General features: G+C 40.2%; 1 protein-coding gene across 5 annotated transcripts in view; it reads left to right on the top strand.

The window, feature by feature from the left end:
- The first annotated feature begins 337 nt into the window (after window positions 1-337).
- atp11a (ATPase phospholipid transporting 11A) overlaps window positions 338-19,482 on the top strand; it is a 98,936-nt gene continuing 79,791 nt past the window's right edge. For all 5 annotated transcript variants that reach the window (XM_007891762.2, XM_042334390.1, XM_042334392.1 and 2 more), the window contains exon 1: window positions 338-724. In XM_007891762.2, the coding sequence (XP_007889953.1) occupies window positions 686-724 (39 nt within the window). In that variant the 5' untranslated portion in view covers window positions 338-685. The remainder of the gene's footprint in view (window positions 725-19,482) is intronic.

Here is a 19,482-nt window from a genome sequence, read left to right as displayed (position 1 = left end):
GAGAGCAGGTTTTTTTGTTGTTGTACACCAGTGAGATTGGGACATGATAAAGACGTGCATTTGAAAGAAAGACCCCGGTGATCTTGAAGACGTGGAGCAACATCTCCGTCTGCAAATGGCCAGCCCTCTCCCGGCCATGGGAGTGCGTGTGGGAGCTTGGCATTGGTGAGCCAGTGCGCAGGCTCACACTCCCTCTTTACGTGGGTGGGATCAGATTCTCAGGGAAGGAGCTGAGCCTCAGTCGCTGGAACTGGAGAAACAAAGTGCAACATAGCAACGAGCAGAGAGACGAGTGCACACACACACACACACACACAGACACACACAGCCTCTGCCAGACCTCCACCACCACCTCCACCACCAGCAGCAGCAGCAGCAGCAGCAACGCACTCAATGCGCCCTGTTAGGGTCATCTGGAGGAGCTGAGAGGAGAGAGTAAAGAGAGAGAGAGGGAGAGAAGGGAGGAAGGAAGGAAGGAAGGAAGGAAGGAGGGGGGGACTGGCAGTAGGAGAAGAGAAGCTACAGCTAAGCGAGCGCCTGGGACCCACAGGCAGACAGACAGACAGACAGACAGACAGACACAGACAGGCGGCCGGAGCACCAGCCATGAACTTAGTGGAGCCCCTTCGGTGAAGCCACAGAAAGGGCTCTGGTGGTGGTGGTGGAGGAGGAGGAGGAGGAGGAGATGGACTGCGGTTCACTGCGAGATACCATCAGGCGTTGGGTGAGTACTGAACCGGACCCAAAGCTCTGTGTGTGTGTGTGTGTGTGTGTTTGAATCTCAATCCCATCATCACTTTACAGGTGACCTTTCCTGGAGATTAAATGGTGCAAAGCGCTGCCCCGGACCCGGACCTGTGCTCCATGTTCTCCAGCACGTTTCTCTCGATCTTTTAACGAAGGTTGATCTGGTTTGCACAACGGCGCTAATGTGTTGGTGATAACTTTGAACGTCGGTGGGCATTTCATATTCTTAGCGCACACACAATTTTATATTTGAATGGCTTCTACCTTTGGTGGTTGCGGTAATCTGATCTCTCTGTTGGGAGCAAAGTATGTTTTTAGACTGAGTGCCATTTGACAATACAGTGTTACTGTGGGTAACACTGTAGTGTTACATAGTATCATTTGCAGGAGTATTGGTTCCGATTACCTTCTTCAATAAAACATCAGCTCTGAATAGATAGGACAAGGGTTTGGATCAAATTCTCATGTGTGTGTGTGTGTGTGTGTGTGTGTTAAAACTTGGGTGTACTTTACCTCCCAAGAATGCAGCATTTAAATGGTTTAATAATCTCCATTTTCAGTAATAAGACAATCACAGGTGTCGCCATGAAACTTAAAAGGATGAATTGAAAGTGCAAGAGATGTGCTCTCTCGTTATCGGTTACAGTGACACCGGATTCTGTGAAAGGTCGACTCTGTTGAGAGGTGATTTGGTTAAAAACTCGTGGTACGCAAATGAAGAGCGCTGCTGTGTGTTTCCGCACCCAAACATAGTTTCACACTACTCCTACTCGTGACCTTTTTTTTAAAAAAAAATTATTGGGGATTTTTTGATGTCACCAGAGCAAAGGATTGGAGGAGGAAATGCCCTCCCAACTGTTTTTAATAGTGTGCTTTTGCTAACAGAGTTACTCTCGATAAGTCTAGTTATAAACGACAGCTTACCTTCAGTGGGTTTGTCAGCTTACAATTCTTCTTCAAGAAGAAAACTAATGAAAGAACCTTGTTTCGTGTTTGCAGATTAACTTGTTTTTTTGTCTGTGCCAAATCGGATGTGCCCACGTACTGTGGAATAGTTATTTTTCTATTGATTTTAATGCTTAATTATAACCAGCACCTCGGTTAGCTCACAGAAGCTTGAAAACCAACTATTCTTGGACAGATGTTATGATACAATTACTTTGTTTGGGGCTATTATATTCCTTCATGACAGGGTAAGGTATTGTAACCCAGTGGAGCAAAACCACAAGCACAAAGTAAATAAGATACACTGATGTCTTAGCTCTTCTGAACGAGAGTAGAAAGTTGAATTATTAGAATCTCTTTTACTCATTCCGAAATATTGATTGCACCAATAATTAGTGACACTGGTGCCACCACTCTTCTTCTACTGCAGTGATGTGTAAATTGCTGTTTCGGGATTCGAAAAGATTAAACTGGTAACATACAGGATTTGGCTCCTGCTCAGTGTTTATGAAATGAAAATAATCCACTAATTCTTACTGATTTGCTAATATTATAAAATCAGTCTCAATGCCTCTCTTTTTAAAAAGTAAACCATCTGTGTGCTTCAATTATTGTAGATTTTGAGACATGAGATCCAGTAGATTATTCAGTCCTGTGATACGCCTCTGTCTTGTCCCCTCTTTCTGTCTTTAGGTTCTGCCTTAAATCCTAACTCATTGTACGCCTATAGCCAACTCCTTCTCCCCCCCTATACTCAATGTCCAATCCTGTGAAATGCTCTGCCGTTACCCTACACGAAGGACACTAAATTAATGCAAGTGTTTGTTGTGTAATATGCAAGGATGGGTTCAGATTCACTTGGTATGTCGTCGATAAGCCACAAATAAACAAGTTACGGTTTGGGGTTTGTTTTGTTTCCCTCGGGGTTGAGCAGATGGATGTCGTTGCTGATTCTGTTTTGATCTGACGATTATCATATGAGCAGTTTAGGGATAATCCTTCCAGATTTTCCCTTTCCCCTCTGGGAAATATTTACCCCTTAATTAACAGCTACTCATAACAATATCGATGGGTTTGGAAAAGCTGTGATCAGGAGGAATTGAGCTTGTTTTATTTATGCTCTTTGACTTTGAGTGTCACTTTGTGTTAACAACAGCAACTTACATTTATATAACACTCTTCACGTAAGGTAACATCTTGAAGTGTTTTGCCATGACCGAAGCAGATATTGCAGGGATAAGGAAGAGGTGACCATAGGTGTGGTAAAGAAGTAGGTTTTAATAAATGCAAGTTGTTATATTATTGTGGAACTTGAAGATTAATAGGAAGGGAGTTTCAGAGGTTTAAGGTGTAGACATTCTCTTTATCCATACCTCTATAATTGAATATTTGACCAATTGTAGGGAAATTAATAATCTATTTTATAGCTTGTAATATTGTGTAAGTGATTTGGCTACAGAATGAATGAACACTATCTAATTTTAAGAAACATAGATGTTGCATGAAGGATGAATGTTGTGTGTTTGTTCATATCCAAACAAATCTTTTAACCATACCTGGTTCCTTCCATCTCAAATACAGAACAAGCCTCATCAATACAAATCATTTTATTTCAGCTGAATACTTCTGTTAGCACTTTGGGAAATCCTCTTGACGTGAAAGGCACTATATAAATTTGAACTTGAATTGTTATTTTATATTGCACTTTATCTGAAGTGCTTGATTGTTTACGTGTACAACTTTTTTATTTTAATGTAAGTCTGCATTCAATTCTCAATTGACTTACTGTCTCATGCAAAAAGTTGAGTGGTATTCACTTCTTCTCACCCCCTCTCCGCCCCAATGCAAGTAGAGACCACCTGCTTCCCTTCAATGTAGTTGGCTGAAATGTCTGTGTGTTTTGGATGCAGCTCTGAATTCACAGTTTATTCCTCAAAACCTACCAAAAATATTTTTGTGCTATGAATTGTTTTGCTAACAAGAGGGAGTTACTACTGTGACTGCTGCTCATAAAGTTCCATTTTATCTTGTCCAATATTGTTTGAGGGGTTCATGAGTCGGACACCAAATGCGCAATGGTGGATATGATCAATTTTACTTTCCAAATTTGAATGTGGGTCCTACTGCGTCCTATTTTTCTGGTTGCACCAAGACAGTAGAACAAGAGGACATGGTTTAGGGTGGCAATGGGCAATTTCAGAACAGACACCAGAAAGTATTTTTTTTAACCCAGAGAATAATTACACCTGGAACAGGTTACCATGAAGGGTGGTTGAGACTGGGTTGCTGAACTTGTTTTTTTTAAAAAAACAGGTTGAATCCATAATGGGAAGACGGTAGTGTAGATATTCTGAAAGGGTAATGGGCCGAAGGAATTTCTTCATCTGAAGAATCTCATGAAGCCATCTTTCTGTCACAACAATGCAATGAGTGGTGTAGCTCTGTCGTATGCTTAGTGCTTTGCTGTTTTGTGTTGGATGTACAAGAGGGTGCTGAAAGTAGTATACATCTAGGAGGAGTAATTCTATCTGGTTCTTGACAAGCACTCTCTTCCGAGCATTTAAAAGTCTGCTGAATTTACAATTCACTACATTACAAATTTACATTTATAAGTCGGGTGGATGTCCCACAGTGCTAAGAATTTGGCAAATTCTTAAATTCGGTCTTAATTTTGCAGACTGTTTTCCATAGATCATAAAAAAAACATAAAGAAAACTTGCTTGAAAATTAAGACTGAATTTAAGAATTTGCCAAATTCTGCACTTTTGAAATGGTAAGCTAATAGAGTAAGTCGAGGGCCAGATAGAATTTCTCTCTACAGCTCGCAACTGCAACTGGAGCAAAGGCAACTCTTTCTGAGTTGAATCAGAGCTCACAGTATACTGCGTCTCCTTGAAGCTTCTAATGATAAAAAAGACCTGGATTGGCTTTTTTAATAGTACCAGCAATTGGAGGCCCGTGATCAGGACTCTGCCTGCATATGTAAGTAAACACACAGGGATCTCTCCTTTTCAAAATAGAGAATGATCTGAGGAGATGATAAAGTTGTCAGTTAGAACAGCTCCAAACAGGTACCGGTATCATATCATGCACCAGTGGTGTTACTGCACCATCAGTGATTGAAATAATTCAGTGTTTTGATGGTTCAAGTTTGGTTAAACTTACTTAATTATAGTGAGACAAATTGTTCTTTTCCTTCCCCCCCACCACCCACCACATTTGTTTAGCTGCCATTTGCCATAAGCAAGGTAAGTCACATGAATAGAACTCAAAAATAAGGATGTTTGACCTTGATTACACATTCCAAAATACTTGAATGTAATGAGAGAAATGTGCTGCATATTTATACAGTATGAGGGTGCCCTGTTTTAAAAGAATTCATGGGATCCTAAAAATTTCAACCTGTTATAAGCAAAAACACAAAACAGCTACCGGGCAGTTAGCACCTCCGGGTTTGTGAGATGTCATGGGGTGCAGAGCGCAAGTCTACTTCACAGTAATGTATTGCTTGATTGACGTGTGGGTCGGGAGAGAGGAGGGAAGTGGTACATAGAGGTAATACACATCTGGGTCTGTAACCTATCTACCCGATGAACAATATAGCGACGCATTGCAGATCATTATTTTGGAGTTCTGCTGCCTTTTTTGGTGTTTTGTATTTGCATAATTGTAGTTTCCTTTCTACATTGTTATACATCTAATGTTTAATAAACTGGATGAGCTGCATATAGTCAGCACTTCAATATAAAATTCATATTCAGCTTTTTAGGTTAATTATTGATGCACATCATAAATGCTTTCAGTTTATTCACAGTTTTGTTCTGTTTGTGCCGAAAAACAGAGTTGTACTTGCAGTGTGAGGAATATTGTATTGAATGATGGAACTGTCTAGCAGTTAGATCTATAACTCAGTCATTTAATGACTTTCGACTTTGTACTGTGCATTGTTTTTTTAAACAAATCATCAACAAACACTGTTTTTATGCATATAAATCTGAAAGTTACAGATGTAAGTACAAGATGTGCTGACATGATCATTTGCACAGATATGTCTGTGTTCACACATGCTATGACTGCAGGAAGTGCAGGTTTTGAAGTACATGCATAAATATGTTATCTAGTATGGATTTTGAACTTTGGATTTCAATCATTTCCGTTTACATTAAATGGTTGACCGGTCGAGCAATAAAGTCAAGAAAATGTAAGGAAACTGGTTTAAAGTTTAACTACTGGCTGCATATTTTTAAAAATAATTTAAACCTTATTAGAATTATGAAATAAGAACAACAAACTTACATTTATAGAGAGCCTTTCACCACCACCTCCGCAACATTGCCAGTGTCCGCCACTGCCTCACCCCTCAGGCTGCCGAAACCCTCACCCATGCATTCGTCACCTCAAGGCTTGATTACGGGAACTCCCTCCTCATCAGCCTTCCCGACTCTTCCCTTCACAAACTGCAGATCATCCAAAGCTCTGCAGCTTGTGTACTCTCGCGCACCAGGCTCCGTGACCCTATCACTCCCACCCTCGCATGACTCCACTGGTTCCCCATCCCTCAGAGAATCGAGTTCAAGATCCTCGTCCTCACCTTTAAGGCCATCCATGGCCTTGCCCCCTCCTATCTTTCTGACCTGCTGACTCCCTACCAACCTGCCTGCTCCCTCCGTTCAGCGGACTCCGGCCTTCTCCATGTCTCCCGCCCGACTCGCCCTAGCATCGGCGGCCGGGCTTTCAGCCTCTCTGCCCCCACATGCTGGAACTCCATTTCATGGTCCCTTTGCCTTGCTTCCTCCCTTGCCTCCTTCAAGGTCGGTCTCAAGACCCTTCTCTTCGACCGTGCTTTTGGTCCCCCTCCCACCTCTCTGCCTTCCCTCACCCCTACACCACCCCTCCCCATGCTCGGACCCCGACACATGACTGTTCAGTGCTTTGGGACGTCCTTCCGACGTGAAAGGCGCTCTATAAATGTAATTGTGTTGTTGTTGTTGCTTGTCGGCCTCCCCAATTCCTCCCTCCATAGGTTGCAGATCATCCAGAACTCTGCAGCCCGTGCCCTCTCCTGCATCAGGCTCTGCGACCTTATCACCCCATCCTCGCCTGACTCCATTGGCTTCCCATCGCACATGATACAGTTCAATATCCTGGCCCTCACTTTCAAAACCATCCGTGGCTGAGTAGGCCATTCAGCCCCTTCAGCCTGCCTTGCCATTCAATAAGATCATGGCTGATCTTCTAACCTAACTCCATCTGCATGCCTTATCCTCATATCCCTTAATGACTCCCTTTAGAAATCTATCAATCTCAGTCTTGAATATGTTCAAGGACTGAGTATCTACAGCCTTCTGGGATAGAGAATTCCATAAGTTCACTACCCTCTGAGTCAAGAAGCGTTTCCTCCACTCTGTTCGAAAAGGCTTACCCATCATCTCAAGACTGTGACCCATAGTTATAGATTCTCCTACCAGGGGAAACAGTCTCACACTGTCTTCTCTGTCAAGCCCCATAAGAATCTTATATGTTTCTATAAGATCGCCTCTAATTCTTCTATATTCTAGAGAATATAAGCCCAGTTTGCTCAACCTATCCTCATAGGTCAACCGCCTCATATCAGGAACTAACCTAGTGAATCTACTCTGCACCCCCTCTAAGGCGAGTATATCCTTTCTTAGATAAGGAAACCAAAACTGCACACAATATTCTAGGTGTGGTCTCACCAAGGCCTTATACAGTTCCAGCAAGATTTCCCTACTCTTGTATTCTAACCCTTTTGCAATAAACCTCAACATGCCATTAGCCTCTGCAACCTCTCCTAATCCCTTACCAATGGGCCCACTCCTTCTGCTCAGCGGGCTCTTACCTGCTTATGTCCCTCGCTTCGTCTGCGCCACCATTGGCGGGTGGGCCTTCAGCCACTCTTCCACCATCCTATGCCTCCTTCAAGATCCATGTCACGACCCTCCTCTTTGACCATGCCTTCGGTCTCCCTCCTTCTCTTTCCCCCCCCTCCCCACACCCTTCACACTCCCCTATCCCGGCCCCCAGCTTGGGGTTGAAATACTGATTGTCCAGGGCCTTGGGATGTCCTCCCGATGTGAAAGGCGCTATACAAATGTAATTTTGTTGTTGTCCTTAAGAGGAGGAAACTGTATTTTGGTATTTAATACAATTTTTTTAGTACACTGTACACAGAGCAATGTAACGACAGCTTGGTGAGAACATCCAAATTATGATGCTGGATTTTGACATTGCTCCATCACCCCTCTGGATAGTCAAATGTTTGCATCTCCCAGCCATATTACTTGACAAAAATCATATGGAATATCATTTAAATGTGGTAGATCTTATATCATTTTGAATTTTACAATGAGATTGTTTGAAATACTCAACAAATTGAGTGAAGACTTCAAACAGGACAATGTATCAGAGTATTGTAGTTTAAGTGATGCAAATTTGAGATGTTTCAGTATTCTTGGAGTGGTCTGATAAAGGGGAGTGGTGGATTACTGTATACTTTATATTGAGATGCACAATTCGAATACTGACATAAAAGGGTCATGATCAATTACATTTTTTATTAATCAGATTGTCAAATAATAGAAGAATGTAGGTCAATATCTAATATCTATTAGATAAAGTAGGACCAAGTTTGAGAAGAGGGTATTGATCAGTTACCTTTCTCTGGGAGAGTTCGGCAGTCTCTGCTAGCTCCTGAAGACTCTCCAATAATTTATGGCTAAACTTTTTTATAACTGGAAAATCTACACATCTGAATATTATATATAGAGATGGAGTTTGAAGTTGATTTGTGCAACCATAGATCAGAACTGGTTTGTCCAATCATATTCAAACAAATAAAGTAAAACCAATGATCCATCACCTGCTCAAAACCCCAAGACTACAGTACCAGTCTCCAACACGGAGTCCAGAGGTGCCCATCTCTTGATTGCTTGGGAAGCAACTCTCAGGCGCCATTTTTCACAGAATGATAAAAATCATCTGTTGATGACTCCTTTTCTCCTCATTAGCATTTTCCAAATAAGGAATATATAACACCCATCCATCAAATCTACATCAAGAGATATCACTGAAAGTAAGAATACAGCACCAACTACCTTTGGTCAACTCCATCCCCACATTTCAGAAATTGGTAGAGATGCCTCTTTGCACTCAATAGTTCTTTCACACATCCAGCCCCAAGCGATGATTTTATCTCTTCCCTTACATTACAGTGCTTGGCTTCAAATCAGAAATCTATATGTTGATGTTCCCAAGGCCACCTATCAATTGAATCTTAATTTTTCTGTAAGTGTTTATTTTCAGCTCTTGACCCTTAGTTGACCATTAGATAAAGCTTGATCTTTCCTGCATTTTTTTGAATTGTGTTTCCTGGCAGCTGATGTGAGTGGCATTGATGCTTGTGGATTAGTGTGTGTCAGAGACAGTTCTGGTCTGCTAGATGAGTACTGTGATCATGAAGGATCTGGGGGTGGGAAGGGACAAATGTGAGAACTTTTGGCTTTATGGACCAATAATGTAGGTACAGTTTGTAACAGACTCTAATATTCTAGCTCTTAGAATTGCATGGTTTAAATACTATGAATATCAAAACTAGAAGACCTTTTATTTCTGGATAAATGCAACTATATGAATGAGCACAGTGTTGATTGTAAACTTTGGCACATACCAGCAACACTTCTGCAGCCAGAATGCACTACTACTCCTTGTTTGGGAACAAAACCATTTTGTATTTGAATAATACACTGCCTATGCAGGAGTTCTCATTTTGTCTAGTTGGACAAGATGGATAGCCTTTTATATTAAATTAATTGTTTATAGTTTTAAGCTAGAACAAAGTCGGTTTAAATCACGCTTCCACCTATACACAGATGGCACACAAATCTACTTTTCCACTTCTATCCTTGATTCCAGGTCTACTAATGTTCTGTCTTTTTACTCTCACGAATCGATATTTTTTAAAAAAAATTGTGTAAGGTCCTCACCTATAAATCCCTTCATGCCTTAGAACCTCTCTATCTCTATGTTCTTACCCTAGCCCCACCTCAGCAAATTCATGCTTGCTGCATGCCCCCTGCACACCATCAATGGCTGAGCATTCAGTCACTATACCCCTAACCTCTAACTCCCTCCCTCTATCCCTGCATCTCACCCCCTCTCTATCTGTCTTTAAATTCCACTTACAAATCTATTGCTTCAACTGTGCCTGCTGTCACCTCCCATCTGCCTTTGCTCAACATCCGACAACGTCCCTGTGAGGTGCTCCAAGGCGTTATTCTACATGAATGTAAATGCAAGTGTTTGTTTTTGTGTAATACTGTAGGAAGCCATATATGAAAGCACTCTGGATCTTTAAATCCAAGCAGTTAATTCATCCAAATTTGAATGGGCGGGAAATAATGATGTTTCGTATTGCAGAAAAATTTGGTCATCAACTGCAAGTTCTGTGTAGCAAACACAATTGGTCTGAATGGTCAAGGTTACCTTTGTGTCTTTTTCCTTACAAGGTCTGAAGCTTTGTCTGGTTTGTATGCAAACATTTCCTCTATTACCAGATGTTTCTTGACAGCCTATTGTCATTGCATGTGCTTTCCCCCCGCCTATGTTTTTAAGCAGTTACTGCTGGATTTAGAAAACAATTTCTGTTATTTTAGGAAGCTGTTATAAAGAATTTATTGATGCCTTTAATAATCCTGTATTTACCTAAATGTTTGAGGTGAAATAACATGGAGAACAAGTTTCCATGTCTTTCTGAAGGTTGAAACAAAACTTGCCCTGTGGGCATGAACTGATGTCTAAATGCAGATATTTCACGTGTAGTAGAGATGTCTTTAGATTTTGGAATTATGGATGTTTGGAGGGCGCTATATAAATCCAAGTTGTTGTTGTTTGCCATTAATGACGCAACACATTACTTTATTTAAAAATAAGTATTGGCCAAGATCTGTCTCAAGACCATATTTTCTGTCATCTTTCCCCTCCCCATCCCCTCAGCTCCAACCTCCACCTTGGGTCCTCAGCCAGTACTGTTAAGCACTTTGGGATGTCCTCCTAATGTGAAAGGTGTTGTATGAAGATTAGGATTATTATTATAATAATCCTTACATTTGATATAACACCTTATCATGTCTTTGAGAGGTCTCAAAGCACTTCACAGAATATACTGTAAAGTGAACTGACTGCATATTCTGTGGGTGAAATGTGGCAGCCAATTGTGCACAATATCCCACAAACAGTCATGGATTGAAGTGACCAATTTATATATTTATTTGCTTGAAAGAATTATTACCCCCAGAAAAGCCATCCACTAATCGACTGACAACCGGGTTCCTACTTACTGCTAAGTAAACAGAGGCATGTGGATTAATGAAACTCGCCCAACATTTCGCCTTGCCGGGAATCTCTCGCCTGTGGGGCGAGTGCCCTAACCATTGAGCTACAGAACTCCACAAATTTGTATTGTATGGTTACATAGCTGTTTATTTTCCATTATTGTTGCTTTATAATTGGTTCACTCCATCACAAGGAGTGCTAAGGAAGTCCCTTTACCCAGAAGTCAGGTCTTGTTTTGTTTTTCTTTTCCCTAATCCAGCCACCTCCTTGATTATCTCAGGTGCCTTTCTGTAGAGCATCACTGTCAAAGGTCAATGAAGACTTGCTTCTCCTGGTGAGTTGTGCAAGGTGAAGGGAAAAGCAACACTTAAAAGTTCAGTTGTATTGATGGTATTGCATTGTGCAATTCATTGGAATGGCAAGATCAAACTTTTCCTTTCTATCTAATTTTCTCCCTTCTGCAGCTATCAGTCCAGCATAGTGCTGTGGGCAGTGTTGGCCATAAACTAGGCAATTACTCCAGTGGAGAGGGCAAAACTGGGTGGAAAGCCACTTTTTGTTGTCTCTCCTGGTAAAGATGGGCTATGATGGTGCCCTGAGTGCAGAGAAGCAGCTTCACTCTTGGATGCAGAAAATGCATAGCTTTTGTACAGTGGGACAGGCTAAAGAGATTGGTGAAAGGTGGGGGAAGGGAAAGTTGTATGCTTTACAGGCAGTGCCTTAAACCCCACCCCGTTGTGATTGTTTTATCAGATTTGCATGTTAAGAAAGTTGTGGTGTAATGATCTTCAGTGCAATAAATGATCCAACTTCTGTAGTTTTCGCTTAAGAGTCATTCGAAGAAAGACCTGGTGAGAATTTTCCTAACTGTTGCCTGAAAATTGTGCAGTTGATTAAGACCATTCTTACACAATATAAGGATGTTGCAAGCAACTTTATGTAATACTTGACTGCACAGCATTCTCTCTTTGGGTTTATTAGTACAACAAGTTGAATTTATACAGCGCCTCCCATGTCAGGAGGATGTATGAAGGCACTGGGTAGTTAAGGATTTGCACCCAAACTAGGGGTTGGAATTGGCAGAATTGGGGACCAAGGGGGGTGGGTTGAGAAGATGACCCAGTACAGTCAAAGAGGGACTTGAGACAGACCTTGAAGGAGGGTGAGGTGAAGAGAATCTGGGGTGGAATTCCAGAGAGTTGAGGCAGATAGGCAGGGGACATGAAGCAATCCAGTGCTTGCTGAGTGGAGTGAGTGGATGGGTTTGTAGGATTTTTGAAGGTTACAAACTTAGGGTGGGACAAAAATGGGGATAGGGAGCCAGTAGAACCAGGCTGAGAATGTCGGTAATAGGCTCATAGAGCCTGGTGCAGCAGAGGACACAAACTGCAAATTTTTGAATGGTCTGCAGCTTGTGGAGGGAAGAATTGGCAAGTCCAGTGAGCACAGAGTTTGCATAGTCAAGCCGAGACATGATAAAAGCCTGGATAAAGATCTTGACTGCCTGAGGGAAGAGAGATGGTAACGAGGCTGGCAATTTGCGGAGGCAGGGGAATTTCATGGCGAATTTCAGCTTTAAAAATAATAATAAATAATAAGGTGGAGTACGTTAGGTGGAGTACAGCAACATCCCACAAACAGCCAAGAAGTGAATGAACAATTTTATCTGGGAGTAGGCAGTCTGGGGATTTTAGCTTCATTTTAATACCAATGTGTTTTTTTAAAACGAGTATCTGCAATATTTCTTATCCATTTTCAAGATGCTTGATTATTGAAAAAATGCTGAATAAATTTGTCAAGATGGCACAAATGCGTTTCAAACAAAACATGAATTAGGATAATTATTTAAATAAGCAAACCTTCCTTAAAATCCTATATGAAGTAAATATTTTCATTTTGCTACTTTTTTATTCCTAATCAAGCTTTTAGATTGTTCTAAAAGCAAAAATCAATATATTTTGTTCTGCATTTTAGGGTTCCCTGTCAAAGTGAGGTTCCTGTTTTTCAATTCAAAAACAAAATGCTCTGGATTTGTAATATTAAATATTTCCAATTGAATCCAACTCTTAATTCAATCCAGTATAATTATTGTCGATGCCGTTCATGTGACACTGTGGCAGGAAATGTTTTTCTAAATATTTTTAGTCTTGCATCATTGACTTTCATGTAGAAATGTATTGTTTTTTTTCTCTGTTCAGTGCTGCTGTTTGATGGTGGAGTATTGGATTAGGATTTGTTTTAATTACTTGTTTAAATATTTATTTGTTGTGATATTCCTGACCTAGCAGTAATCTGCAACTCCAGTAACTGTGCCTGAGTTTCCTGTAGATTATATACAGTAGATGCATTTTACGGCATATTGTTTGTGAAGCGTTTTAACAAAGCTTCCCCCACGTCTTGCATTTCTAGCTGTGGATATTGTTTCTTTTCATTCGTTTGATAGAATAGTCATTGTCAAACTTCAAATATATCATCTGCCATAAATTAAGATGGAGCAAGTGGAAAGAAAATGCCAGCTAATTGCTATGGCAACTAGGTTGAGCAGCCTGCTTTTTCCACATGATGTTTACAATAGAGAGATTTAAGAGCACCTTTTTTATTTGATGCAATCTAAATAAAAAATATTATTATAAAAATTTTTTGTGCAGGCAACATTTGAGATGAATTTGTACCATTGCCTATTGCATATTACTGTCTACAGTAGACAGTTAACATGAATGTAAGGCAGTGCTAAAGTATTTTATTTGGGCTTTCCTGTTCTGATTTAGAAGGTTGTGTGTTCAAGCCATATGTCGGGATTTGGGACTCACAGCCTAGTTTGGTGCTGCGCTGTCTTGTTGGAAGTACATCCTTTGGATGAATGTTAAACTGAAGGCCTATCTGCCTGGATGTTAAAGACCACGTGGCATTATCTGAAAGAGAAGAGAGTTTCTCTCGGGGTCCTGGCCAACCATTCCTCAGCTAAAAGTGACCATTCACTTCATGGTTATGTGAGATGTTGCCATTCACTGATTGGCTGCTAGATTCATCTATAATATACATTAAAACATTTGAGGTACTGTGAGATGCCCTCTCAGCTTGAGAAGTTCTATTTTAAAGGATTATTGTTTTTATTACCTGATGTTTTCCTGCAGTACCTTGGAGATGTCATCCAGCTGCTGCTATTAGTTGTGGTATGATCTCCCTTAACTGGGCTTGTAAATATTATGACAATAACTATTCCAAATGGATGATAACTGTATTGACAAAATATTGTAGAAATTCATAATATACTACATATTCGTACTACAAAGATGTGGGCAAGGCTGATTAATGTGATTTATAAAACCTGTAAAACACCTTATTTGTAGCAAAATGTTTGGTGTTGACAATTCCAAAGTTCTAATGTTTGGCTATTGGAAATATTGATGGAGATTGGACTTGTGATTTCAGCTCCAAGGAGCCTCTTGCTTACTTCCTCCCGCTTTCTCCACGGGATGAGAGTTACTAATTGGTCATTTGATATCCGACTAACATGAATTTGAGCCCTGACTGGGTGGATAGCACTTACCAGGAACTCCCTGCGAGCTTCATGGTGCACAGCTCAGCATTAAATGCGTAAGCATTGCCACTATCTTCCTGGCATCAGTTTGACATGCATCCCATTGAGCAATGGTTCCACCAGTTGGAGGAGAAGACCTTGAGCAACAGCTGCTTATCTCTCTGCTTATCAGTCAGTTGTCATGAATATGTGTTCATACACCTTCACTCCAGCAGCTGTTGCACCAGGCCTTAAAGTTTGCTCATCAGCTATTCATCAAGCTGAGACATGCAGTGGGGAATGAAACTTTAACAAGTTGAAGTGGAGTGGTTTGGATTTAAATATGAATTTTGAACTTTGAAACTTACGTAATGGCTCCTTAATGGCAAACTGCGTTCGTTTTCACCTGCATCATTTCATATTGTGTTAATTTAATTTCCATTTGTTCATGAATTTATTGCTAGGAACTGAAGTGTTTCAGATCTGATAGAAAACTTAATAAAGGTCTGATCAGGCCAAAGATAACTTAGCTAGTATTTGACAAGTGCTGAAGGTGATTCAACTAAATTGAGACTTGTTCTTGGTTCCAAGGTCAGCTAACCGAAGAATTCATTACTGCTTTCACTGAATAACTGAAGCAGCAAATTGCAAGAAGTGTCTTTGGTCTGTGAGATATAAAGTGTATTGTTAAATTGTTTAAAAGTTTGCTAATAGACTTTGTACTTTTCTGCTGAATTTGCTGTATAATAATGTTGTAAAGGCAGATGTACTTGGACACTTATTGGTGCCTCCCAGTCACCTCATTTTGCTAGTCAAAGGCATCCTGGGAGGATCTCCTCCTGTGTCACATCACAAAACCCCTAACTGTGATGTCCCAAGGGGCAAATTTGACATAAAATGTGTCTTTCATGATATTTATCCCCTTTAATACGTTACAACATATTACACTAGTAAAAAGCATTAAAATGAATACACAACGATATGGAAAGTGGTAAAATAATGGAACTTGACTTCCAAGGAATTTACTTTGAATATTAACGAGGAGAAATACTGGCCACCCAAGGCTAATCCCAATAATGTCCTCTTTAGCTAAATGAAATTTGAATTAAGATGTTGTGGTTAGGGCGTGGACTGTGAAAGTAACTGTACAAGTAAAGCTCTGAAACCGATTTAATGACGATTTGCTGAATATGGGGAATTGAGATTTTAAACAAAACTAAGTGTTACAACAATACATTTGCATAGCAGCTTTTGTGTTGGGGGGGGAAATGTCTCAAAGTGCTTCACTCAACTGACTTCGAGACTAAATGTGCGGTGGTGGATTTGAGGTGGGAGAGAAGGTGGCCAAAAGCACAGTTGAAGAGAGCAGTCTTTCAGTTGAAGGCGGGGAGGGAGCGGCAAGGGGATATATTCCTACACAATGTAACTTAAGATGTTTACTGGAAGATCTTTATATGTCAGAGGTGAGACCTGTAGTAGTGAGGCTCAGTTTGAGCCAACATCATTCTACTACAATTTTGTAAACCCGGGCGTTCAGTTAGGTCTGAGTCTCTGCTGTCACCAGTAAGATAATATTTTAAATATTGTGCTATTATCCTGGTGTGATACACATATGCTGTGTTTACCTTGTGCCTCTAAGTGCATAGTGCAATGCTAAACTAGAAAGTCATAATTGGGATTGAACTCCAGGCTGCCACAATGTTTGCTTGTGATTAAGGAATCTCACTCTCTTAATCTCCTTAAGTGCAGGTGTGGATTCCAGCCTGGAACTTGCATTGGGTTACGTCTGATATTAAGTACATTGAACAACATCATTGGTAATTTCAAGTGTATGTATGCTTGCCACAGATGATATCCTTTTATGATGAACTCCATCCAGTGGTGACAAAAGGTGAACCCATTGTACAATGTGGCAAATGGTATACACAATTCATTATACCTGAATCCTGCTTTCGCCCTCCTCTGTCCCAGACATGAAACGACTCCTTGTTGGAATTCCCCAGTGCTGGAGGGGGCTGCATGTGATTGTTCCAGGGAATGATTTGTGAAACAATGCTATGCGCTCACACAACAATGAGAACATTGTTCAAAGATAGAGGAAGAGGTCACTTGAGTTGCTTGTGATTCCAGTTTCCAGATAAGGCTTTAATTGAGATTAAGAGTTAAGATTAAACAGTTTGTAGCATTGTAAAATAACTTCAAATGGGCTTGTGCTTCAGGCCATTTTTAGAACTGCTTAGCTGGAGTTACATATGTGTTACATGTTTATCAAGCATTTATCAGTCAGAAAAGTCTGTTTCAAATTGGCTGGAAGTTTGTTGAAAGCCTTTTGTTACTTGTGCAGTCAAAGTGAGGGGCACTGATGCTGGGAAAACAAAAGGACTTTTTTTTGGTATGTTGGCATCAAATGGTTCATTTGTGAAGTTTTATCTATGTTAGATGCCACCCCTCCATGCCAGTGTAGCACCCCAACCTGAAACTCCAGCTCCAGCCACACTTGAGGAGATTTGGTCTGAACACAGAATGCTCCAATTCCCCCGTTAGGTAAACCAACAATAAAAACAGTACAATTCCGCTGGGCTGAGATTGGGAATGTGTGTAGATTAGATTGAGAGTGCACCACCCCTCCCAATCCAACAACCCCAGTGCATTATGATGATGATTTTCCAATTTGCTTTTTTACTGTGAATAATAAAATTATCTTTATCTTGTGATTAGATGCAAGTTCAAATTGAATGTCGGAGGACATGTATCCCTGGCAACATCTGTTTCATTTTGTTTTCTAGTCAGAGTTAATCATTATCCACTTAAGTCATTCTCAGAAGAGAGCTTTGAAAGTTTCTTTTGTGAAACTGTATATGAGCACTCTATTGCATTGCAAAAATGTTAGTATTTGTATGTGGCTCCACTTATAGCTAATCATCATAATAATACTTACATTTGATAGAGTGCCTTATTACATTGTTGAGATGTCTCAAGCCCTTCACTGAATATACTGTAAAGTGATTTGACTATATTTTGTGGGCAAAACATCGTCTAATTTTTGGCAGCCATTAATGAATTATCCAATCCAGAATTCCTAACCTGTTAAAATCTTAATATAGGTTAAATGCACTGAAGCGTTAAATATAAAAGTTCTAAGGAGATGCATTTTGAGAGAATTTGCTTCATATATTAACATTTAAGAGATGGATACAAAGTTAGAAATGTAAATATTGTTTATGTAATTGATTTAGTGGAGTCCTGTAGCTCAGTGGTTAGAGCACTCGCTTTGCAAGTGAGAGACCTGAGTTCAATTCCAGGCAGAGGGCGAAACCTTGGGCAAGTTTCCTTACTCCACACGCCTAATAATAATCCCTCCAAAACCAAAAACAATAATAAATGAATCATTTTCAATCTACGACTGTTTGTGGGACATTGCTGTGCGCAATTGGCTGCCGCGTTCGCCCACAAATATACAGTCAATTCACTTTACAGTATGTTCTGTGAAGCGCTTTGGGACGTCCTCCTGACGTGAAAAGCGCTATATCAAATGCAAGGATTATTATTATTATTATTATTAGTGTAACTATAATACTAGTAGAATGAAATTAATTCAAATATTGTACATCAGAAAAGGACATCTTTGGCATGTGTAGTGCTGACAATTTTCCTATGTTAACAGACGAACATGATGCTTGGTGACTTTCATGCATAGGAAATCTAATCCAGTAATTACAGTTATTGCTCCAGAATGTGTCTGAAAATTGGAAATGCCATTGGAGAATTACAGGGATATGCAATGATCTTGTGTAATGTTTTGTGAATTAGTTGGATTTTCATACAGCTTATGATATGCAATTGTTTAGCTTTGCAGTGCAAAAAGTATTTAGATTTGTGTTTTGCATTGCTATGACCAGTACTTGATCTAATGGTTCATAATAATAATCCTTGTATGTGATGTAGTGCCTTTCACAGCGGGAAGGCTTCTCAAAGCACTTCACAGGATTTACTGTAAAATGCAGTGACTGTATTTTGTAGGCTGACGCAGCAGCCAATGTTTACACAGCAATGCCCACAAACAATCATGCAATGAATGTCTAATTTCTTTTCATCTGGTGGACCATTGGTCAGGACACTAGGAGAAATCCCTCTTCTACAAGGATTATGACACTTATTACACTATAAGTGTTTGTTGGATGACAACCATGAGTTTTATAACTGTTGATTTTTGCTTGAGTCATTTGGATACTTCCTGCTCTGTCATGCTTTTCTTTTCCCTTTCTTGCCATATACCTTACAAAGTTACAATACAATTTACGTTTATAATAATAATAATCCTTGCATTTGATATAGCGATTTTCACATCTTCTAGACGTCTCAAAGCGCTTTACAGAAAATACTGTAAAGTGAATTGACTGTTTATTTGTAGGTGAAACGCAACAGCCAATTGCACACAGCAGTGTTCCACAAAACAGTCCTGGATTGAATTGACCAAATTGTTATTGCTTTTTTTCTTGAGGGATTATTATCAGGCGCGTGGAGTAAGGAAACTTGCCCAAGGTTTCACCCTGCCGGGAATTGAACCCGGGTCTCTCCCTTGCAAGGCTAGTGCTCTAACCACTGAGCTACATGTCTCCACTTATATAGTGCTTTTCATGTTGGGAAGACAACTTGAAGCATTTCACAGTGCTGGGTGGCATCTGAGCTGAGAGTGATAATAGAAGGGGAGGGGGAAAGCTCGGTCAAAATGATATTTCTTGATGTGCCTTAAAAGTTTCCTGTGATTAATGGATTTTCCAATCATATACTCTTTAAAATTATATTGTGCTGTCTGAAGCACAGCGATTTGGAGGTCTACCTGGAAAATTTGAAATTTCCTGTTTGAAGACTTTGGAAGTGTACTTTCCTGAAGGAGTCCTCTAGCTCAGTGGTTAGAA

Source organism: Callorhinchus milii, unplaced genomic scaffold, assembly GCF_018977255.1.
Source record: "Callorhinchus milii isolate IMCB2004 unplaced genomic scaffold, IMCB_Cmil_1.0 Scaffold4, whole genome shotgun sequence".
In the NCBI taxonomy this organism is placed as follows: Eukaryota; Metazoa; Chordata; class Chondrichthyes; order Chimaeriformes; family Callorhinchidae; genus Callorhinchus; species Callorhinchus milii.
The sequence above is the reverse complement of the archived record's forward strand: the minus strand, read 5'-3'. Positions and strand labels throughout refer to the sequence as shown.